Below are 24,371 nucleotides of genomic sequence, written 5' to 3'. Positions count from 1 at the left end.
CAATTCCTGGAAGAATCACTCACATTTTACTCTCTGTGCATTGTAGCAATGCTGCAGGGTTGCAAGCCATTCTGAAATCATCCTCTGCAAGCATCCGTTGGAGAAATGGACCAGGAAGCTCAGAGCTAGCAAAAGTTGAAGGCAACCCCCTAAGTCTTATGCCTGATTAATCTAGCCAATGAGGCACAATTTAAACATCTGGTCCGCATCTTATTACCTGTTGGTTGAAAAGGTCTTCCTCTCCAAACTCTGCTTCATCCTCTTCCTCTTCGTTCTCTCGCACGACTACTGATTTAGTAACACTTCTCACTGCAACTTCCTACACAAAATGACAGATAAGGAGATGGCCAGTAGTGTCTCTCAAGTTTTTGCTATACCATCAATATAATACCCCTATTAAATTTTGGAGGGTTTAAAGCAACTTGCCCTAGATTTAACATTAGCTCTGCAAGCAAATACTGGTAATATCCTGCAAACCACAACAACATTCCTATTTCTATCCACTAAAAGGCATGGTAATGTAATTTAGCTTCAGGAATTTTCTTTCATTACCTAGGGATCTGAGAGGAAGCAGCCGAGGTCATTAGTCCATTTTATACAAGCTTACAGCAGACTCAGCTAGGAGTTGTCTGAATATACCATGAGAAACTAAAGTTTCTCAGTATGATTACACAGCATTAAGAATATTCCTAATTTCTACTAAATATTCTATATTAATTGCATATATCAATTATCAGGACAGTCTTCCAAACCAGGGACCAAAAAGAATTCTAAAACCCCAGGAAGCTTCCTTTATTACTGAATTATTTTTAACACTTCTTAGTAGTAAGAAATTCTTCTGTACACTTACACCCTTGAAATCATATATGCAAATTTCTACTTGTGGAAAAAGTCACGCTAAACATACGCTTCTAAGTGGGGATACTAAAGGTAACCACAGTGGTAACAGACATGGATTTGAAATTTTTTCAGACACTAGTTTAACTGTTTCTATTTGAATACTAAGCCACTTAGCTTTCTACTTGTACAAATTACCCTCCCTCCTACCTTGTCTTGTGCTGCTCTTCCTGCACAAAGTGCTTCCACAGAATTGCCAACAAGAAAGGCAGCATGAAAACTGATACAACTGTGGTCTGTTTTACTTTCCTATTTCTATCAGATCACTGGGATAATGGCATATTTATGAATAACGGCCAAAGCACAATCCTCCCTTGCAAGTTTTCTGCAGGCATGGTTTTAAAAAAAATCAGTTGTGGGCAGATGTAGGACAATGCAGAATAGACAGGAACCTGTGCCAAATGAAAACTCCTGATATACTTCCAACATTGCAAGGACAGCTATCTTCCTACACTGCACCCCAGAATATTGTAGGTACTACATAATGTAACTTTGAATTGCCAGCAATGTTTTTTTTCTTTGTCTATTCTGAAAATACATACTCAAATTCCAAACAAAAATCCTACTAGCAGGTTATTTTTCTAAAATAGGAAAAAAAAAAAGTCTATGGATGTAATCAGGATGATCATCACAGTTTTCCAAAATTTCCCAGAAATCTCAGAGATACTTACAGATATTTAATTATTTCAGTGTTATAAACTGTCTTATTTTAGAAGACAATTAGGGACATCTTAAAATCAGGATTTCATTGCCATTCCCCACCCCCCAAAATTAAAGAGTTTGGGAGATAACCCCACCCACAGCCTTTTTTCTACAGACACAGCCTACCTCTCCTTCAGAGTTTACGAGGTATGTGCGGATATTTCCTCCAGTGCCCCAGCTGCCTTGATTCTTCCACACGAGAACAGAAGGGGGGCTATGAGATACACCTGCATCTGCACCCCAAATCTAGTGAGAAAGACATTCTGTAATTAGCTACTTACGCACATTTTATTTTAAATACACAGAACCCCCTAATTCTCCTACTCCTCTCTACATACCAGTTGTTTCTGAATTCCAATGGCACTTTTACCCTGCTTTTACCTACACCATTACCTGTAGTAAGATATTATTCTCAGTCTACAACAAAAAGTAACACTAGCCATAAAACAAAACAAAAGATTAAAAAAATTGTCTAATACTGCAGTCATCAATTCTTTTCTGAATTTATTTCTGAGAAATATACATATTTCTCCTACCACTGTCTCAATGACTATACTGTATGGAGTCAAGACATACGCTGCAAGCTGTATTTTATCAATTCAATCTTTTATATGTATCGGAGCAATTGATACTTAGGTAGAAATAGCTGGAACTGATAAAAGAAAGCCATTTTTTTCCTCTGAAATAAAATCTGTTGCAGATGGAAAATAAAATACAAAATTATAGAAAAGCAGCTGTTCTACTACAGTTAAGGCTGAGAACGTCTAGTCTTAACTCAAGTCTACTAGACTGAACAAATGCTCTGAAATGTTATTTATTTTATTAAGAGGTTGAGCAGGATTAGTGTTCCAAACCTGGGCAAAGGTGTTTGAAAACAAACAGCCCTTGACCCACCCCCCAAAATACCTTTTTCTTCAACTTTCTCTGGGCCTGGAATGGTCTTAAATACTTAAGTGCTAATATAGAAATTCAATTTCTGTTCTGCATTTTTATAGCTGAAATCCTGCTCCTCTTAAGTGAGATCCAAGAAACCAAAAGTTGTACACCAAATCAGGCTGTACCAAACGTCAGATTTACAACTGCCACAGCATCAAAAAAAGAGTATGTTGTTGACATACTCTAAGTATAACTTACTGTTACGGTCTGCCCAGCTCTGAGGACATACTTAGGAGTAAACTTGTAAGCAATTTCTTCTCCATCTCCAATTTGTCTTTTCAGTCTCCAGTTACCCAAAGACTGATCCTAATGGAGAGAGTCATAAAGTTATTTAGGGTGAGCAAAACAGAGCAAACAGGCATCAGAGCTTTCTCTAGGTCTCTTTGTTATTAAAATAATGTGAATATAAATTTATTTACATGGTTGTTAGACATCTGCATTCTAACCTGAAAGTATTTTTCTATACCCGTGAATAGTCTAAAATGTAAATCCCATGAGGTCATTCAGCAAAATTTACAAAGATACAAATTGCACACAAAAAAGTTTTGCTAGAGCCAGAAAGGCTATTTACATGAGCAAGGTACCAGCACACTTGTTTAGACATCTGGGACACAAACTATGTTCTCTTCCTGCAGCAAACATTACACTCATGCTAGTACACTGTAACATGCAAGGGAGATTTAGGTTAGATATTAGGAAAAATTTTTTTACTGAGAGGGTTGTCAAACATTGGAATGGGCTGCCCAGGGAAGTGGTTGATTCACCATCCCTGGAGGTATTCAAAAAGCGAGTGGACAGGGTACTCCAGGGCATGGTTTAGGGGGCATGGTTAATGGTTGGACTCGATCTCGAAGGTCTTTTCCAACCGAAATGATTCTATGATTCTATGATTCAACTTTCAAATGCCCCTGTTAATTATTGCAGGATGCTGCACCTTGAGATGTTGCTCCTGCTCTCCAAGTGACTCCACCTACTTGTGCTACAAAATGCTGTGTAACATTTCAATTTAGCTCCTCCTCCTTGTTTTCTAGGAGTTCTGCTGACTCTTACCTTCTCCGAGTTGTTCTTCAGTTGAACATATTTGCCCTCCAGGTCTATCTCTTCTATGCTGATACTTCCTGTAGCTGAAGCTTGCTGGGACATTTGGAAGCTACTGCTACTACTGCTGCCGCTAATACTTCCAGTGCCAATTCCACTTGTTCCACTGCCTGAAAGCTCCTCTGCTTCAATACGTTTTCTCTTGCCTCGGGAAGAGCGAACAAGTGAAGTACTGCTACTGCTACTGCTGGAGGTAGCCCGAGAGACTGTAACACGGGAGGGACTTGGAGAGAGCTTCAACCTTAACACAACGAAGCAAGCATTTTAATTAAACTCATCCAAGGAACTACACGCAAAGCAATAATGCTACAATATGCTCAGTAACCAGACTGTAATATGCCCCAAGGCTGAAAGCAGCCTCACTGTGTGTGTTGGGAGGACTGCTTAGAACAGAAGGTGGGGGGGGCTACCCATCCCTGAGAAATTTTCTGATAGCATGATTATGTGACATGGAAAGCAGTGCTCATGAGAGCAACACAGATCACTTAACACTCCCCTCCAGTATATCTACTGCTAAACACACTATTCTTGGGCCACATCATTTAAAATCACATCATTTAAAAACAGGAAAATGCAGAAGTATAAGCACTTAAATAAAAAGAGGAGATGAATGTCAAGCACAGAATGATATATTCCACTGTACCCTGAGACCATTATAAAAACCAAAATAAAGACAGGGTTCAGATGAAAACACTTGCAAGTGTTCCATGCAACACATTGTGGTGTGAAGCCAATATGACTTCAGTGAAACAAAATCTGGGCATTCCTGCACAAATGGTTATTTAAAAAAAAAAAAAAAAAAAGGATAAGAAATGAAAATAACACCTGCTAGTCCTAAGAAAAGAATGTGGAATCTATACGTACCTTTCCTCTTCTCCTTCCAGGAGTTTTCGGTAAGCACTGATCTCCATGTCCAGTGCTAATTTAACATCAAGCAGTTCTTGGTATTCTGTAAGCTGCTGCTGCATCTGGTCCCTCATTTCTGTCATTTCCCTCTCCTTTGCATCTAGCATCTTCCTAAACTTTTCCCGCTCACCAGCCATCATTTCCTCCAATTCACGAATGCGATCTTCTGCTGCACTAGCCTAGGTAGACACCACAATGGAAAACCCAGTTGGCATCTATGTGGGTACAGTAAAAAAGTTAAAAATTCATCTCCCTCCCAAATGAACACAAAGATTTCTCTCCGTAAAATTCAGAAAATATGAAGGGACAGAAATGTTAATATATACAAACAATACAGTGCTCTGTTTTAGAGATGAAAGAAAATTTATTCCCTTTACCTGTTTCTGAAGGCCAGAAAGCTGGTAGCTGAGAGCTTCTATTCTCATGCGAGCTTCCTTCAACTCCTCTCGAGCTGCACCGGCAGCTTTGTCATTTTGGTCAGAGGACAGTTTGGCATTCTCCAGCTGGAAGGCAAGTTTTATATAAGTCACTTGCATTGAGTTAGATATCCTGCAAATATCCTTTTGGTAAAAAATAGAAGCTATTTCACGTTAAATAATTTTAGATGGGAATCTGGTAAGTTTAAGATAAGAATTCCATAACATGAAGGAAATGCCCTAAGGACCAGGAAAATCTATTTCAGTCCTATCCCTACAGGATTTGCTTATGCTATTAAAAAAAATAGTCTATTAGCCTTTCCGTTACACAAGCAGCCTTATAGTTTCCAAAAACGGAGGTTCATGTGTTCACACTATCTGCCTGTTTGTCATAAGAACAATCACACTGGATCAGAGAAGGCTACCTAGTTCACATCCTGGTCTAACAGTTCCCTGGATGCCCAGGGACTAACCTCAATAAAATATTTCATGGGTATTATGTCTCAGCTGGCCATTTGCAACTCAGGGACTTCCTAAGCCAGAGACAGTATTTTGATGCTTACTATCAAAGCTGCTACTCCTCCCATGTCTCCACTGCTGGATGAACTGGGATTTGCTAACTCAGTATTTGCACAGGTGTGATAGATACACTTGACTCCTAGCTGTACTTTGGTTCAGGCTGACTAAGGAGCAACAGGCCTCACATCCTTGGGATGAACTTGCTAGCTGGAAAGCCCCTGCCTCACGTACAAGGGAGTGAAGGTGTCTTGAAAAATATTTTGAAAGGTGGTTTCGAAACCAAAAAGTCCAAGATAACCAAAGTACAGAACAGGATATCAGAGCTAAAATGAAGACATCTATCTTGTCTATACTATTGACTAGCAGCCAACTACTTCATCCTGTAAATATTACCATCAGGATGGGCCCAATTTGAGCTCTCCCTGAATGGCAGCTGGACTGCACACCAGGTGACTCTCCCCTTGACCAGGGATGCCTCTCAAGGTTAGAGATTCCCTACCTGAGACTAAGAGATCCTTCCTTACCTAAGACAGAGAGATCCCTTACACATGACAGATCCAGTGACTGATAGCATGCTGAATTAATACTATGAAATATTACTAATTCATGTAGCTATTCAATCCTATTGAAAACATTGTATGGATAATTCCATTAGACATAAACCATTGACCAAGTCTGAGACTAAAATTGGATCCACACGCACCTAGGCTCCAAAAGAGAGTTTAGAAAGCAAGGGGGTCCACTCTGAACCTCGTGACTCAACGGGAGGGTTCTCCCTACTCTTTGAGTCTCCAGTCTCTGCATGAATCATTCTAATGCAATCTTCCTTTGCATGTTCCTTCCATGCAGTAATTAATAAGGTGAACCTTGCCATCAAACTTACTAAACCTTGTCAAACCGCTGTTAAACTTTGTTAGATTCCATCGAACTTACTGGACTCTGTCAAATTATTGGTTTACCTCAATAAAACAATATTGCTGCTTCTCTCTTTTGATGAGGTGCATTCCACTCATCCACGACAACGGGCAGATAGACCAAAAGAGTGCAAATAGGTTTAAGAAGCATTCTCCTGGATTAAATTACTCCTATGTTCACATTTCCCCTCTACTCTGCTCTAGGGGTGAGACCCCCACCTGCAGTACTGTGTCCAGCTCTGGAGCCCTCAGCACAGGAAAGACATGGAGCAGGTCCAGAGGAGGAGGACCACAGAAACGATCAGAGGGGTGGATCAGAGCCTCTCCTAGGAGGACAGGCTGAGAGAGTTGGGGTTGTTCAGCTTGGAGGAGAGAAGGCTCCAGGGAGGCCTTATTGCAGCCTTTGAATACTTAAGGGGGGCTTGTAAGAAAGATGGGGACATGCTTTTTAGTAGGGCCTGTAGCAATAGGACAAGGGGTAATGCTTTAAACTGAAAGAGGGTAGATTCAGGCTACATATAAGGAAGAAATTTTTTACGACGAGGGTGGTGGAACACTGGCACAGGTTGCCCAGAGAGGTGGTCAATGCCCCATCCCTGGAAACATTCAGGGTCAGGTTAGACGGGCTCCGAGCAACCTGATCTAGTTGGAGACAACCCTGCCCATTGCAGGGGGTTGGACTAGATGACCTTGAAAGGTCCCATGCAATCCAAACCATTCCATGATTCTGTAATTGCCCATTTATATACCATGGTTTTCATCACCAAAGCTGGTCAGGAAAGGTCCAATACCTTGCCTGAAGTTTCCCGGCCACCAATGAAACCACAACTGCATCTAGTAATTTTCCAATCCAGAACTAACTTACATCATTGAAATGTGATAAGGCTTACGCACATTTCAAAGAGTATTGGGGCTAGTAAGAACATTGTAAAGGCCACAGTAGGAGTAAAATGACAGTGCAACCTTGGACATGGAGCCCTTCTCAGTATGTGCCTACTAGTTTGCAAGCTCACTGCATCCAGGCAAAAGCCCATATTGAAATGCACCCATTCCCCAAGCTCTCCCACCCATCCCTCCAGCTTCCTAGAGCCAATATATTGCACCTATTGCAAGCCTCCTCCACCATCTCCATTTTGGAGGAAGAACTGGATCTACTGACATGTAGAAAAAAACTCCCTTAGAGCAGAAGACATTGTCTAATCAGCTATTGTGTGACATCCACTATTCCCACTGCCCCCTCTGCAGTGACCAACAGTTCCCTGTGTTTTCTCACAAACTGGCATTTCTTCGCTAAAGCTGTTCCTAGCTATTACCTCTGGCTGCAACCTCCCTGTAAAAGCATCTGCGCACAAGCACCAGAGGAGGCATTTGAACACTGGGACAAAGCTTCTTCAATTTATAATTATTTGTCTCCTTAAAGACAGTAGGGCTGATGGAAATGGTTTTATCTCACCAACTGGACTTCCTGTCAGACAGTGCTGTGGATAGCAGTCATTACCTTAGCCTGATAGGTCTGCTCAAGCTCCATTTTGTACAGTTTGACTTGCTCCTCATGTTGATTTCGCAGATCCTCCAGAGCCTGAGTCATTTTGGATTCGTACTCCTGTTGGCGAGTAGTGTCCACCTCAACCAAACGATGTTCATGTCGTCTTCTTGTTTCCCTTATTTCCTACACACACACACAGAAAAAAAGGGGACAAATTCCCACTTTAGGGTAAACAGTACAAGCAATTACATTCAGACAACAATTAACTATTTCAGTACTAATTATTTAGTGTATAGGAGCTGCAGTACTAAAGGCATTTAAGCCTAAGAATTGCTGCACGTACTAACAGATGCAAGTTACCGTTCTCATTTGGCAGGATACAATTCTTAAAAGTGATCTGACTTAAAAAACAGGTTTAGAAATATCCATATACAGGTTAAATAAGGACCTGGTTTATGCTACAAAAGTCAAAAGGGGGGGAGAGAAGAAAACATTAATTTTTACATAGCAAAGAGGGATTCCATGTGCTGCACTACAAACCCTTTCCTTCTCAATATACATCCCTACATTACAATAGCAGTCTACAAGGAGTCAGATAAAAATGAACACCTTTTGTGATCATTATATATCTTGAAAAAATAATCATTATAGAAGAAAAACTGCATCTTCAAATTTCACTTTTAAACATATGCAGATCTTTGTTTTTCTATATACTGGATGACCTCTACTCATTAGATTTTGATTATGTTAGTAATAAAGCAGCAACCCAAACAATCCTGAAGACACAAATACGATTTTTTCTGGTCAGAGTTTGTACTAAGAAATTTTCATTTTTAGAGAAGTACGAGTTCTCTGTGCCTAGAACACTGGTCCCAAACTAGTGAGGTAAGACTTACTCATGCACTTATTCATGTTGAGCCCTACAGAGACCTGGCCAGGTCTGAATGCACGGCATGAGAAACAAACGATTTCTCCCTTCAGGGCAGGACAAACAACAAGGGAGCAGTTCTGAGTACTGGGAGGAGGCCTGAAGGTAGCAGCAAAGCCATGAGAAGGAATACCAGGCAAGTGAAGCAAGGCTCACTTTGCATGCCTACACTAGAGTCATAGCAGACTTACACAAATTCAGAGTGACTTCACTAGTTGCTTTGCAGAAATGCTATACATCTAAAGAGAGACTCTTAGAAACATGCCCTCCTACTCACAGCAATGTGCCCTGATGTGATGTAGAAGAAGCTTTCCCTTCTGTGGTGAATTTTTACACCAAGAAAACTATCAAGCAGCAGTCTCTCATAAGTGTAGACAATGACCCCCCACCCCGTGGCCGCAAAAATATCATGGGGGACTACAAAGTATCAGGTGAAGGGATGAGCTGATCTAGCAGTTCAACACCACTAGAATAAGCACTTGCCACACTCCCAATCACGATGTTCTAACTCTAATGGAGCTTTGGATCCTTTAGTGAACCAAATGAATTCACTAACCTAAAGGAAACCAGTTCCTTTTTTCCTTCATGTGTTGAATTGGTTCATACAAGGATCGAAGAGCTACAGGGATGGCTAAAGGAACACCCCCACTTCAGCATAGCAAGCTTTAAGATTAGCTTCTGCTGTCTCATTTACCTTCACCTTTAGTCAGTAGCAACACAATTCTCCTCAGGAAGCAAAGTTATTTTAAGGCCCTACAACCAAGCAAGGGTCTGTCATTGCAGTCCTGTGCAGCAATCCAACTACTCCAGGGCATGGAAGTGAGACAATGGTCAGTACAACTCAGGGTAACCTACCTGGTTGGTTTCTTTGCCCTGGTCCAGCCCCTGTCCTTAGCCACACAGCCCTGCGTCATCCCTTAATCCAGCCTGGGCACTCATTTGATTCCGTGGTAAGACATAACTCAGCCACTAAGCTAGCAAAAATGAAACTCAACAAAAAAACCTTAAGTATTTTACTAGTTAATCAGGCTGATATGGCTTGGTACATGGTGAGCCAAACATCACAGCTAGCATAGGTGAGATGGAGGGCAGAAGCATGTAGCAATTGCTCAGCAGCCACTAATTGAATGAGCTTGCAGAAGAACCAAAGGTCCAAGTTGGTTTTCCCAAGATGGAATAAACTGATGTAACACTTTTCATCTGGTACAGAGAGAAGGTCACGCTTCCCTTTCCTAATAGCCACCTGTGCATTCCCACTATTTACTTTATAAAAACTTTGGGCCTTACTAGAACCACCATGAGCCAACTCAACTCGCTAAACAGGCAGAAAACTACCCCTCCAAAAAGCAAGGTAATTGCATACCGTTCTTGTCAATGAAAACAGGTTATAGTCATGTCCAACAATCACCAAAGTTGGTTCAAGTAAGGAGCAGGGCCATGCAACCAGGTCCAGAGAGAGGGAACAAGACTCTTCCTTTCCCACAGCAGTCAGCTGCTACATTAGCTCACCTGCCCATGGAACAATACCCTTGTCACTTGGCTCTCATGCCAGCTCCGCCACTGATTTACCATGTAACTCTTGCAAAACGTTTAACTATTTTATTACTCAATCCATTTATAGCAACGATAATACTGATTTTCCCTACCTGGACTAGTTAGTAATTGCTTATAGTCAGTTTGAATAAAAGCTACATAAACCTCAGACTATAAGATTACTAGGTTGATAATACCTCCTCAAACACATTTTTCCTGAAATCCAGATCCTCTTGCAAGCTCTGGCACCGATTCTCCAGGTCCACACGCATAAGTGTCTCCTTCTCCAACTGCTTCTTAGCCACAGCATGACCATCTTCAGCCTAGTAAAGAATTTTAAAGAAAAGATTTAATTTTGTCTGGATCCCTATTTTCCATCCATAATCCCTTTATGGTCTTCATTTGACATCTTTGGACCAATTATTCACAACAACAAATCTAATGTCAAGCCACTGATTTTCCTAAAAAAACAACAAAAAAGAAAAAAAGTGTGTGCGCTTACAAATATTTAAAACAAGCTTTCATGTTTGTATACCAGTTATTTAAAACATAGTATTATTTCAATACAGTATAATGGAGCTAAGGATTTTTAATTCCTCAAGCACAATATGTTGCATGTTCTTTTTCTTGCTAGCATAGTCCCCACTGCGTACTCCAGCATAAGTTTAAAATTATGCAGGACCTTACAAAGGACAACATTTAGTAACCTGATATCTCATGAATATAGAAATACTTACCAGAAATGTTTAAATAAAAGCTTTTGACTAGCAAAATTTCTAAAACACCATGTTGCTTTAGTTGTTTTACAGAAATTTCTTACAATTTAGTTTCATATCCAAGAGTGGCAGGCAAAGCTTCAGCAGTAAGCAAGCTGCATCAATGAAGTTCAGACTATAAACTAATTGCAAAGAAAAATAACAAATTTCACAATATGCAGCCTCTCCTGTGCTAAAGCAAGGAAGCATTCACTGCCATACCTTAGCAAGTTGGGCACGCAAATCGGCCACCTCTGCTTCCAGACTGCGTTTCTCATTGAGGACAGTATTGAGTTCTGCTTCGCTTCTGTGGAACAGCACTTCAAGATCCTTAATGCGACCCTGAGCCACAGACAAATCTGCATCTTTCTTCTTGTAGCTGAAAAAACAAAAGTTAATTATATTTATACGTGGCTGCACACACATCTTGAGCATGTCCTGGTTACAACTACAGATATTTTGGTTTTATACACATTTTATTAGGGTTAGTGTATCACTAGGTGGCTCCTAGAGTAACCTGCAAATGCGGCTAATAAAAGTAATCATAAACACTTCTTGAAACTCACAGCTTGTACCAATGTGTTCTAAATGCATTGCCTAATAAAGAAGAACATACATCATGGGCAGGCAAGCGAAAAACAAGAAGGCAACTCTGACAGCTAAGAGATGACAATAAAGCTGCTTTACACACAAGGCGTAAAGCGTATTTGTTCATCTCAGTGCTGCACAGCACATTAATTGCTGAGATCTATCACTTTGGACTACAGCCCCCAAGAAGCAGAGCATATGCATCTCCCAAAGATGCCCATAAGCAACCCCAGTGTTTTGTACTTGACATGGCCAAGCCCATTCTCTAGGATGTATTCCCACACAAAGTAGTAAAGTAATCCACCATGGAAATGTGGTCACTTTTCAGGAATAAACCAGTATGTCTTCAGCAGTATTCATTATGAGCAAAGCAACTCTCGTCACTTTAAATATGATTATTTCAGCTGTTATATCCAACTCACAGAAATCATCAAGGTCATCTTCCTCGTGCCCACCAAGTATTTGTCTACCTTTTCTTCTAACATACTGACTTTCTGCAGCTTCTCTAGGTGTATGTCGTTATGTTATTAGAAAACTGTTTTATGTGAAGTAATCCTTCCTTGCTGCAGTTTAAGCTCACTACTCTAGTCTCACACCACTAAGAATGCAGGGAATGACTTTTTGTCTTCTTCTCTTAAACCATCTTCAAATTCATTTTTCTCCATCCCTTTCCTCAAACTTCTCTTCTATAAATCTGAAGTTTTCAACCTATGGTCAAGTGAGCTGTTTTTAAGGGCCTGCAGAAATAACTCTGAAGAGGAGTCCTACTACCTATAGGCTTTAAAAAGCTCTCTATTTCATCTGCAACTCCAAACATGGAAAAAACATTTGCAAAGGAAAATAAAGCTAAAAACCACTGCTCTAGATTATACAAACTTTGCACCCCTGCTCAAATCCTGAGTCTTGGTTCCCAAACTTCTGATCACTTGTACTGTCCTCTTGAATTTCAAATTTGCCCATAACTCTAACAAAACGCAGTGCCCAGAATTATTTTACAAAAATCCTGCTTTATGGGCTATTGGTGTGCCCTACAGACAGTATTTCTTTACATGCTTCAGCATGATGTGCATCTTTTTCTAACTACAGAATAAACAGACACACTTATTTTGTAATATGCTCTAGCTATGAGGCTCATGTGTTTTCTCTGCATTCCTTGGTGTAGGTCTTGGAATTTGTTTTCCTTTAACTGTAACCAATTTTTCTTAATCATTTATCCAATCTGTCACTGTGAATCCTGTTCTGCAACATATGTGCAGTGTCTTCAAGCTCAGCAGCTTGCAGGAGACATACAGACAAAACATGACTTCTACTTAAAAGACAGTTATTTAGCAGCAACTAGAAAGTCTTCAAAATAGACTCCAGACACATGCCCCTGCATCACATGTGTCGCATAGTAAAACAAGCCATTACGCATGTGTGTCAGACAATCAGATCTGGAAACCTTCTGTCTGTGCAGTACCTAAAGGTCAAATGCCACTTCACACCAAGTATGATCAGCAGTGTATGCTTACACAGCCCATAGATTCCTCCCACCCGCAGAAACCAGGCAGCATGCAAGTATTCCCAGGGAGACGGGAATGAACAGAAGCGTTCAACGTACAGCTTGACAAAGCACCATAAAGAATTCCTGACAGTGTTAAGTAACTTCTGCTCCTTCATGAACACTGACACTGGAAGACACTCCAAGCTGCCTTCATTCACATTTTTATTTGTATGTATAACTTCAGCCCGGTTTATTGTCTTCATGCAAAAAATTGACAGAAGTTTTTACAAAGGTGCAACCTGCTTTTGGGGGTCTCCGAGATGCCTGGAAGTTACAAACAGCAGTCAATGTGCCTGTTGAGGTGTGCCAACGTTCTTTGAAGACACCAGGTTAGGGTAACTCTTTAGAGCTCTTTTTTCCAGAAGGCAGCCAAGTTTGCTCAAGGGAAATATTTCAGTGACCATGTGGGGTAGCAGGCAGAGGAAGCCGCAGCAAGACAGTCACACAACTCAGAGCTGGGATCTTGCAGCTCAAGCAGGAATACCGCTAAAAGCAGCGGATGGATGAGGCCTACATGCATCTACCTCCAGGCTTTGCTTGACCTGGGGACCTGTGACACTGGTAAAGATATGAACAGACATTTCATGAACATCAGGACAGGAGACTTTCCTTAACCAGGCCATCAAAGTTACTTCTGCTATGACTGAATGCACCCTGATCACTACACAGGTCTGGTTCAGCAGTCTTGTGCACCTCACTAGTAAATTAAATGTTCCCATCTATACCTCCTCCACTCATCCCCTCCCTCTGTCAAGCAGTCAAAAGTTTTGTCAAGCAGATAAAGATGCACACAAAAGCACTGGAAGCTGTTGTATAACATATAGGAAAGAACCATACTTGCTTCAGAATGATATCAGAATGTTTATTTTTACAATATTTTAATCCTAGATTTAAAAATATGTCCCTACTCCTGATACAAACATCTTTAAACTAAAAAGTTAAGCTGTTCCTTATATCATATAAACAGTGCTAAGAACATCCTAAAAATATTTCACTTTTTATAAAGTGAAACTATCCAACTGCTTTATGAACCTAGTTAGAAACTTGGCTCAATAGAAAAAATTCTAAATTCATGAGTTGTGTTCAAGGTACTAATTGTACATACATGTATGCATTGTACATGTTGTAAAATACATAGAATCCTAGAATGGTTTGGGTTGGAAGGTCCCTTCAAGATCATCTAGTTCCAACACCTCTCCCATGGGCAGCGACACCTTCCACTAGATCAGGGTGCTCAAAGCCCCATCCAACCTGGCCTTGAACACTTCCAGGGATGGGGCATCCACAACTTCTCCGGGCAACCTGTTCCAGCGTCTCACCACCCTCACGGTAAAGAATTTCTTCCTAATATCTAATCTAAATCTACCCTCTTTCAGTTTAAAACTGTTACCCTTCATCCTATCACTACGCTCCCTGATAGAGTCCCTCCCCATCTTTCCTGTAGGCCCCCTTTAGGGTACTGGAAGGCTGCTATAAGACCTCCCCAGAGCCTTTTCTTCTCCAGGCTGAAAAACCCCAACTCTCTCAGCCTGTCCTCATAGGAGAGGTTCTCCAGCCCTCTGATCATCTTCATGTCCCTCCTCTGGACCTGCTCCAACAGGTCCATGTCCTTCTTATGCTGGGGGCTCCAGAGCTGAATGCAGGACTGCAGGTGGGGTCTCACCAGAGCTGAGGGGGAGAATCACCTCCCTCAACCTGCTGGCTACACTTCTTTTGATGCAGCCCAGGATGCGATCAGCTTCCTGGGCTGCTAGCACATATTGCCAGCTCATATTCAGTTTTTCATCCACCAATACCCCTAAGTCCTTCTCTGCAGGGCTGCTCTCAATCCACTCATTGCCCAGCCTGTATCCATGTTTGGGATTGCCCCAACCCAGGTGCAGGACCTTACACTTGGCCTCGTTGAACTTCATGAGGTTTGCACAGGCCCACCTCTCTAGCCTGTCAAGGTCCTTCTGGATGGCACCCCTTCCCTCTAGAGTATCAATCACACCACACATGTTTAGGTTGGTTGGTTTTTCAAATTAGAAGAAAAAAAAAAAAAAAAAAAAAAAAAGGCGCTCCTCCCCCCCCAAAGTCTGATGTTCAATTTCTTTTCAGGATGTTTCTTTCTTATTTTACTGGCATCTTGCAACAAAAGTAAAAGCTGTAAATAACAAACACATACAATTCCATCTACTAGGTTTCATTGCAAAATAATTGTCCCAAGCAGTGTGAAGGCCCCTACTTCAGCGTGGTTTCTGTTTCTTAATTTACATTTGAAACCTGATCATTGATTGTAACTTGACTGCTGATCAAATAACATGGTAAAGGATAATGACAAATATGTGTATTGTGAATAAGACCAAAACCCCCCCCAACTCACCCTCGAACCCCCCCCCCAAACACAAAAACAAATAAAAAACACAGGCAGTTTTATAACAACAATGAAGGCAATGATTGGAAAATTAAGATATTTTCCCAGAAGACGTCCCTCACAGGAAACCCTTTTAAGTTTAGTTAAGATAAGATTTAGATGCTTCATCTGGGATATCTGCAACATCCACGTTGTACTGGCACACATCACACAAAAAGGGCCTGTGGGAGGTTCATACCATAGCACAGGATAACTGACAATGTCTACAGTACAAGAGACATTGTTCAGCCATCTGAATCCTACTTGTAATGTCAGGAAATCATATATCCCTTTATTCATTTGCAAACTGAATTGAAATGTATATGGATGCTAACATCTTAACAAACAACTCCTCCCTATCTTCTGCAGATGAATCCGTAATTTGGAACCAAAACTAGTTTAACTCTATGACAAAGCGCCCTCTAAAGAAATTACAGTTGAACATGACTTAAACTAGACTTTAAGGGGGAAGGAGATAATATCAGGCTTGCCGATAACAAGCTGTGGGATGACACGCCAAGGTTAGAGGGACGGGGTGCCAGCAAGGGCCTTCAGCCTGTTGCTCTGAGACATGCCGGGTACACTGGAGCACTCTGGAAGTCTTACGGAGATGAGCCAGGGGCTCCTGAGGTAACAGGACCCAACAGGGAAACACAGGTGAAATACCTCAAGGGCATTAAGGTGTGTTCCTCTAAGAAGGTGACATGGCCAACAGCCCAGGTGAAGTACCTCTACACCAATGCACGCAGCGTGGGCAACAAACAGGAGGACTTGGAAGCCACCATGCCGCTAGAAAGCTACAACCTAGTTGCCATTACTGAAACTTGGTGGGATGAATTCCGTGTCTGGAGCGCGGTTATCAATGGCTACAGGCTGTTGAGAAGGGACAGGTGAGGAAGGAGGGGGCAGAGGGGTTGCCCTCTACATCAAGAAATGGATAGATTGTGAAGAGCTGTCTCTGAAGAATAACTACAAGCAGGTTGAAAGCTTATGGGTAAGAATTAGAAACAGAGGCAACAAAGGGAACCTTGAGGTTGGTATTTACTACAGGCCGCCGGATCAAGGGGAGCTACTGATGAAGCCTTCTTACTCCAGCTACAGGAGGCATCGTGCTCGCAGGCTCTTGTCCTGCTGGGGGACTTCAACCACCCCGACATTTGCTGGAAAAGTAGCATGGTGAGCTGCAGGCAATCCAGGAGACTCCTGGAGTGCATTGAGGGTAACTTCTTAAGCCAGATAAAAGACAGCCCTATCAGAGGAGATGCGATACCGGACCTGATGGTCACCAATGCAAGTGAGCTAATTGGTGATGTCATGATTAGAGGCAGCCTGGGCTGCAGTGATCATGCACTGGTGGAGTTTGCAGTCCTGAGGGATATGGATCAGCTGAAGAGCAGAGTAAAATCAGGACCGTAAATTTTAGGAAAGCAAACTTCCAGCTGTTCAAGGAGTTAGTCAATAGCACTCTCTGGGAAACTGTCCTCATGGACAAGGGAGCAGAACAGAGCTGGCAAATCTTTAAGGATGCTTTCCATAGAGCACAAGAGCTCTCGATCCCCAGGTCTAAGAAGTCAGGAAATGAAGGCAGGAGACTGGCATGGATGAGTTGAGACCTGCTGGTCAAACGAAAGGACAAGAAGGAAATGTACAGGCAGTGGAAGTAGGGACAGGTATCCTGGGAAGAGTATAGGGACACTGTCCAGTTGTGTAGGGACAGGGTCAGGAAGGCCAAGGTGCAGCTGGAGCTGAACTTGGCAAGGGACACAAGGAATAATAGGAAGGGCTTCTATAAGTATGTCAGCCAGAAGAGGAAGGTCGAAGAAAGTGTACCCCCCCCGCCCCGATCAACAGGACTGGGAAACTGGTAACAACAGACAAGAAGGCTGAGGTACTCAACAACTTTTTTGCCTCAGTCTTCACTGGTAACCTCTATTCCCACACCTCTGGAGTGGATGGACTGCAAGACAGGGACTGGGGAAGCAAAGTCCCTCCCACTATAAGAGAAAATCAGGTTCATGACCACCTGAGGAATCTGAACATACATAAGTCTATGGGACCTGACGAGATGCATCCCAGAGTCCTGAGGGAACTGGCTGATGTAGCTGCCAAGCCACTCTCCACCATATTTGAAAAGTCATGGTAGTCAAGTAAAGTCCCCAGTGACTGGAAAAAGGGAAACATTGCACCCATTTTTAAAAAGGGTAGAAAGAAGGACCCTGGGAACTACCGACCTGTCAGGCTCACCTCTGAGCCTGGGAAGATCACAGAACAGATCCTCCTAGAAGCTATGCTAAGGCACATGTTGGACAGGGGGGTGATTCAAGACAGCCAGCATGGCTTCACCAAGGGCAAGTCTTGCCTGACCAACCTAGTGGCCTTCTATGATGGAGTGACTACATCAGTGGACAAGGGAAGAGCTATAGATGTCATCTGTCTGGACTTCTGTAAGGCCTTTGACAGAGTCCCCCACAACATCCTTCTCTCTAAACTGGAGAGAGATTAATTTCATGGATGGACTGTTCGGTGGATGAGGAATTGGTTGGATGGTCGCATCCAGAGGGTAGTCAACGGCTCAATGTCTGGTTGGAGATCAGTGACAAGTGGTGTCCCTCAGGGGTCTGTATTGGGACCAGTACTGTTTAATATCTTCATCAGTGACATAGACAGTGGGATCAAGCACACCCTCAGCAAGTTTGCAGGTGACAACAAGTTGAGAGGTGTGGTTGACACACCTGAGGGATAGGATGCCATCCAAAAAGACCTGGACAAGCTCAGAAAGTGGGAGCATGTGAACTTCATGAGGTTCAACAAGGCCAAGTGCAAAGTCTTGCACCTGGGTTGGGGCAACCCCCGGTATCAATACAGGCTGAGGGATGAAAGGCTTGAGAGCAGCCCGGTGGAGAAGGACTTGGGGGTACTGGTGGATGAAAAGCTGGACATGAATCGGCAATGTGCACTCGCAGCCCAGAAAGCCGTCTGTATCCTGAGCTGCATAAAAAGAAGCATGGCCAGTAGGTCGAGGGAGGTGATTCTGCCCCTCTACTCTGCTCTGGTGCGACCCCACCTGCAGTACTGCATCCAGCTCTGGAGCCCTCAGCACAGGAAAGACATGGAGTGGGTCCAGCAGAGGACCACAAAAATGATCAGAGGGATGGATCAGAGCCTCTCCTAGGAGGACAGGCTGAGAGAGTTGGGGTTGTTCAGCTTGGAGGAGAGAAGGCTCCAGGGAGGCCTTATTGCAGCCTTTGAATACTTAAAGGGGGCTTATAAGAAAGATAGGGACAGAGCTTTTAGTAGGGCCTGTAGCAATAGGACAAGGGGTAATGGCTTTGAACTGAAAGAGGGTAGATTCAGGCTACATATAAGGAAGAAATTTTTTGCCCCATCCCTGGAAACATTCACAGTCAGGTTAGACAAGCTGTGAGCAACCTGATCTAGTTGAAGATGTCCCTGCTTATTGCAGGGGCATTGGCCTAGATGACCTTTAGAAGTCCCTTTGAACCCAAACCATTCTATGAACCAGCAGGGCACAGAAGCGAAGGCAGCTAAAGGTATCCTGGACTGTATTAATAGGAACATGGCTGGTAAATCACAGGAAGCGATTATCCCCTTCTGATCAGCATTCGGCAGATCACTTCTGTGTCCATTACTGCATCCAGTTATGGACCCCCCCATGCAATAAAGATGTTGATAAATTGGAGCAAGTTCAGCAGAGACCACCAGGGTGGTCAGAGAGTTGGAGTACATGCCCTGTTAAAAGAGGCTGACAGAACCAAGTCTGACCAGCCTGGAGGTAAGGGAGCTTCAGCAGGACCTGACCAGAATGACAATATGTTAAAAGAAGGAAAATGACGAATGAAATACCAATTTTTCAAATGGAGAAACTCAGACCCTGATATTTGTACGGGTAGAATTAGACAAAGGCATCAATGAAGAGAAGTAGCAGGCATATTGGAGATTCAGAGTCAGTTTGGCTTTTGTAAAGAGAAGGTAAGGGGGGTAAGCAGGAGTAAGAACCCTTCATAGCAGGGCTCTTTGAGGGCCTTACCTTACCTCTGCCCAAAAAGGCCATGGCAGATCTGGTTACCACAAAACACTCTAGGTTCTGTAGCACCCATGCAGCTCAGAGGGGCCTTGGGAGACATCTCCGAGTCTGATGTAAAAGACTACCTGCAGCTTACCCTTCTTCACACATCAGCAGCTCAGGAGCACTCAAAATGCAACTGTATTTAAGAAATTACTATTAAATAAAATACAGAACGAGACATTGAACACTGTTACAGTACAACCACATCTTGAATACTGGCTGAAGTTCCAGTTCTGCAGCCTTTGTCCCCAAGAGGATACATGAAAATGGGAAAAATAAGAGAGAGGGGAGGTAAAGTGTTGACTGAAGGCACAGAGCAGCTTCTGTAGAAGCAACTAAGATGTTTCCACTTGAAAAAGGACATCATTAAACAGAAAATCTTAGGAGATATGAAGAAGGAGAACACAAAAATTAGGAGACAAATGAACAAACAGAACTGGGCTGGGACATTCAAAAACATGTTTTTCTTCATGCAAAATGTAGGTAAGCTCAGAATCCCCTTGCTAAGTCTAAGAACACTACAGATGGTCACGGGATACTGGTCACACTATGAAATGAAAACCCATGAAGGCTTACTACACAGCATCCAGCTGGACCTCAGGAAGTCCCTTAGCTGAAGGGAATCACTGAAGACTGGAAGAGTATTCCAGAGAAGCGTTGTTATGCATGCTCTGTTCTTATACTCTTCTCTAGAAGCCTCTGGATAGATTACCAGGCTAGATGGACCTTTGGTCCAATCTAATACAAACTGCTCTAGAAAATGCCTTGGGATGCTTCTTGTTGACTTACTAGGCAAGATGATGTCCAATTATCCCAAGCACTAAAAAAACCAGAAAATGTTAGAACATCAGTAACATGGTAAGTAAGTAAAAAAAAATCCGACATAACCAAAATATGTGCCAGGGCATCCAAACCCCAAGACTTGAATTTGTACTCACACAGAATACCGGGGTAGTATCATTTGTCAGTATCTGAACAAGTTGCAGAAAGACCTAAGCATAAGTGCTTGCTCTGAAGTCCAGTACACTGACAGACAAACCACATTCTTTCCTAAACCATAGGCCCCACCACAAATCCTTGTGTACCAACCAAGGGTCTTGCTGCAGGTTGGTCAGCTGCTTCCCAAATCCATTGGAGTTGTGCAAGTAGACAGCCTCAGGAACAAACTAAGAGCAGGGTAAGCCTCAGGCTCCTTTGGACACAAACTAGGCCTGATGTCACCAGACCCAACCACACCCTGTGGCCTCCCTGGAGCACAGTCAGTGCCTTCAGGGCTTTCCATGGTCACAAACCCAGGCTTTAGGAGAAAAAAGAAAGGGGAAGTCAACTCTTGAAGCAGTAGGTTAGCTATATTCGAATCCTATAGCTAGAAAAGCGCTGCTAGCCTGTGGCTCAGCAACTAAAATTCAGTTCAGTCTAATACTGAGGAAACATTTCCCAGATATCCTTTCAAGCTAATGTTTTCTTCTACTCTGGCTACTCCAACTACCCCTTTTCTTCTCACACGGGAGACTAGAGGAGAGATGTCTCAAGAACATCTCCTGTCCCAGCAACCCAACCTATTCCAAGCAAACAATGAAGTGGCAATGTCTGGGATCCCTCCTGGCCAGACTGTGCTGGCATCCTTAAGCCTCTCTGTCATGAGCTTGAGAGAGAGACTGAGGTAGTCATAGTCAACATAAAATTACACACTAACCTACTCTTCCACTATACACAGTTCTCAAAGCACTGAAGCAAGACTGGCCTACAAGAAGCACCATCTGACTGTCAGCATGGGCAGGGAGGACTTCAGTCATGAGCTAGGTGTCAAGTGGACATTGTGCAAACCTGGCAAACAGACTTTTAAAAGCTGCGTTTGCAAGAATCACATTTAAAATCTGGCCACATCACAAGCATAACTTTTCACATGGCCCAAGCCAGGCACCCTGAGAACACTCCAAGTACATTTCAAGCATCTCAAGGGACTGGAAGCAATCTGGTAGAAGAAACTTTCGAGCCAAGGAAGAATTAAATTCTACTCCTATAAACTGCAAGATCAGACAGAAAACCAGATATATTTTCCTCATATTTAGTTTGCCTCAGAAAACCAAAAAACTAACTGAGTCCGTAAATTTTAGCGCACAGGTTTCCTGACCACATGCAGGCATATCTTCTGGTATGAACTGTGCACCAAGTTCAATAGGCTTTACAGTGACTTACTCAAATAGAGATGCTTACACTATAGCTATTTCGTATTTGGACAGTTATTTTGGGGGCAAAGTCCACAAAATACCTCCAAAGGCTGACTTTAACAAGAGGGCCCAGCACAGAAAATTAAGATCCAGTGATATAGCAAAGTTTACAGAGAAAACAAGAAATACTTCATCATAAATCAACTAGCTAGTCAGAAAAAAAAAAAAACGAGGGAGAGAAACACTTCATTCCTTTTATAACCACTTAGATGCAAATGAAGGGAGATGGGAGACTTACAGTAGGCCTCTACTGGCACTGCTGGATTAGAAGTAATTTTATGGCCAATACTGTTCATATACAGGTGATGTACATACTGACATGCTCAGCAAAAATCTGTAACTCCCAAATCTTATCTACTAAAATAGGTACCAAAATTCAATCAGAAGCAATAAAATAATTTTGCCACCACATATATTAATTTTTAAATGAAGTTTCAACTCTGTTTGATTACAAAAACTCCCTAGTGGGAATAGAAATAATGAATTACACTTGGCTTCAGTAGCCAGTTTATTAGGCCAATTCTCTTTGATGCAGACTGAACAGCAGTTTTAAAAACGTAGTTGATACAAGTTTTTTTTTCCAGCACACTTACATTGTAGCTTCATGTGTTTTCAAGGCAACACTGCTTCCATATTCCCAAATTGCTCAGGGTCACCCTTTTCATTTTCCTTTATTTCTGCCATCATTCAATGCAGTGAACCAGACAGTAAAACTGATAATGTTTAAAAACTAACCTTCCTTGGATAGGTCAACTCTAATCTAAATCAGTTTCTCAATCTAGTTGACCAACCAGCTGCACACGTGCATGCTCACATAAGGAGAGGTACAACAGGACAGAAGCAGGCACAACCAATTGTTTCAGCCTCTAGATGCCTGAATTGCTCAAATCACAGTATATTAATGTTATATGAACAAATACATTTGGGTATATACTGGTCAGATTATCTGCTCTGACTAGCTGTACCAGAAAGCTGAGGAATTTCCCTCTGACAAGCCTGTGTCTTCTCATTGACCTCAGTGCTTCCAAAATGCATTTTTAAGAAGCATCGATAGTATCATTCCCACTGCCCGTTCTGATAAAAAAAAAAAAAAAATGCCATGGAGAACTTCCCTTACCTTTTATTGAACTCCTCAAGTTCCGCTCTCAGTTTTCCTATTTCAATTTGTAACCTAGCCCTCTCTTTGGCAGTTTCATCCAGAACTCTTCGAGCATCAGCCAGTTCAGACTCATAGAGACTCTTGATTCCACTCACCTAAGGGGAAAAAAGCATTCAGATATAAGAACACCCCAAAGACTAACTATCAAAGAAGTGAAACACAGCACCAGGTTTCACATAGCTTTCTTTGAAAAAAGGGTGTATGATATGATTTCTGTTGTTTAAGAATGTTCTATATTGAACATTTTCAATTAATATGCACCTACAATTAGACGCGATCTAGTCTCAAAGACAAGATTTAATTTTTATTCCCAGTAGGACATAACAAAACATACTACATTTGAAGTGTGCAAGTCTTCCAAAGAGGTACTGAAGCAGATTAGTACACCCTACAATCCCATCTTAAATTATTTGCCTTCATTTCCAATACTGCTGCTTTGGGAGATTTTTTTAAACACTTAAAGACTTCTTTTGTGGAATACAGGTCCAAAGTCCAATTTGACTCTGCTGCTCTTGCTCTACAAAGCTAAAAAGAATCTGAAACTAGATGAACTACAGAAATGTGAACAGCTCAGATGAGCTTCCACTCCTGTCCCCTACCTCAGAGGACAAGGATCTACAGACCTCTCCCTGTCCCAACTCAACATATTACATAATCAGCCATTCAGACTGCAGCAAGGCACCTCAAAGTCTTCCAGACCTTTATTTTTTTTAGAATTCAAGATTATTTGAAAGGTATATCAGATAGCTAAAATGTCAAGACCATATAAGATTGCTGCTATTGCTTCTATGAAAGAATACCAGAACAACTATTACTAATGTAAATTCAGAAACAGAGCAATCAGGGAGTGAGAAGAGCCAAAAGCAGAATGTACCAACTTTAGGAAGAGAAATTTCCTAAGAAAACGTAGAAACAAGAAAGCAAACTGTGCTATTTCTAGGAGCGCCTATTTCAACATCGGAGTGGCACCAATGACAGACTCAACCATCTGGTCTTCAAAAAGACTGATTAAAAGCAGTCAGGATATAATTAAGTTCCTGATAGACTATATTCTCATAAAACTTCTGAAATTAACTAAAATGACAGTATGAGGGCTGAGAAGCCTTAGTTTACAAGTATACCACATACCAGAAACAACTTGGCTGTCTATCCATGCAATCTTACTTCTTTTCTTTATAGAATTAATTCTTTCAAGCTTTATTCAACTTGTTTTGTTTCTTCTCCATAGCCGATAGCCAGAGGCTGTCTACAGCACAAGCCAACACAACTCTATGTTAT

General features: G+C 42.0%; 1 protein-coding gene across 1 annotated transcript in view; it reads right to left on the bottom strand.

Moving 5' to 3' along the window:
• The window catches only part of LMNB2 (lamin B2), a 42,527-nt gene that overhangs the window by 6,381 nt on the left and 11,775 nt on the right, over window positions 1-24,371 (bottom strand). The window contains exons 2-11 of the mRNA XM_052800949.1: window positions 23,052-23,188; window positions 11,313-11,469; window positions 10,533-10,658; window positions 7,887-8,057; window positions 4,917-5,042; window positions 4,498-4,718; window positions 3,586-3,874; window positions 2,734-2,841; window positions 1,726-1,845; window positions 218-319 (exon numbers count right to left, since the gene is read on the bottom strand). Of these exons, the coding sequence (XP_052656909.1) occupies window positions 218-319; window positions 1,726-1,845; window positions 2,734-2,841; window positions 3,586-3,874; window positions 4,498-4,718; window positions 4,917-5,042; window positions 7,887-8,057; window positions 10,533-10,658; window positions 11,313-11,469; window positions 23,052-23,188 (1,557 nt within the window). The remainder of the gene's footprint in view (window positions 1-217; window positions 320-1,725; window positions 1,846-2,733; window positions 2,842-3,585; window positions 3,875-4,497; window positions 4,719-4,916; window positions 5,043-7,886; window positions 8,058-10,532; window positions 10,659-11,312; window positions 11,470-23,051; window positions 23,189-24,371) is intronic.

The sequence above is a fragment of the Harpia harpyja genome, chromosome 11, assembly GCF_026419915.1.
Source record: "Harpia harpyja isolate bHarHar1 chromosome 11, bHarHar1 primary haplotype, whole genome shotgun sequence".
Lineage (NCBI taxonomy): Eukaryota > Metazoa > Chordata > Aves > Accipitriformes > Accipitridae > Harpia > Harpia harpyja.
This window is presented reverse-complemented; position numbering and strand designations above follow the sequence as displayed.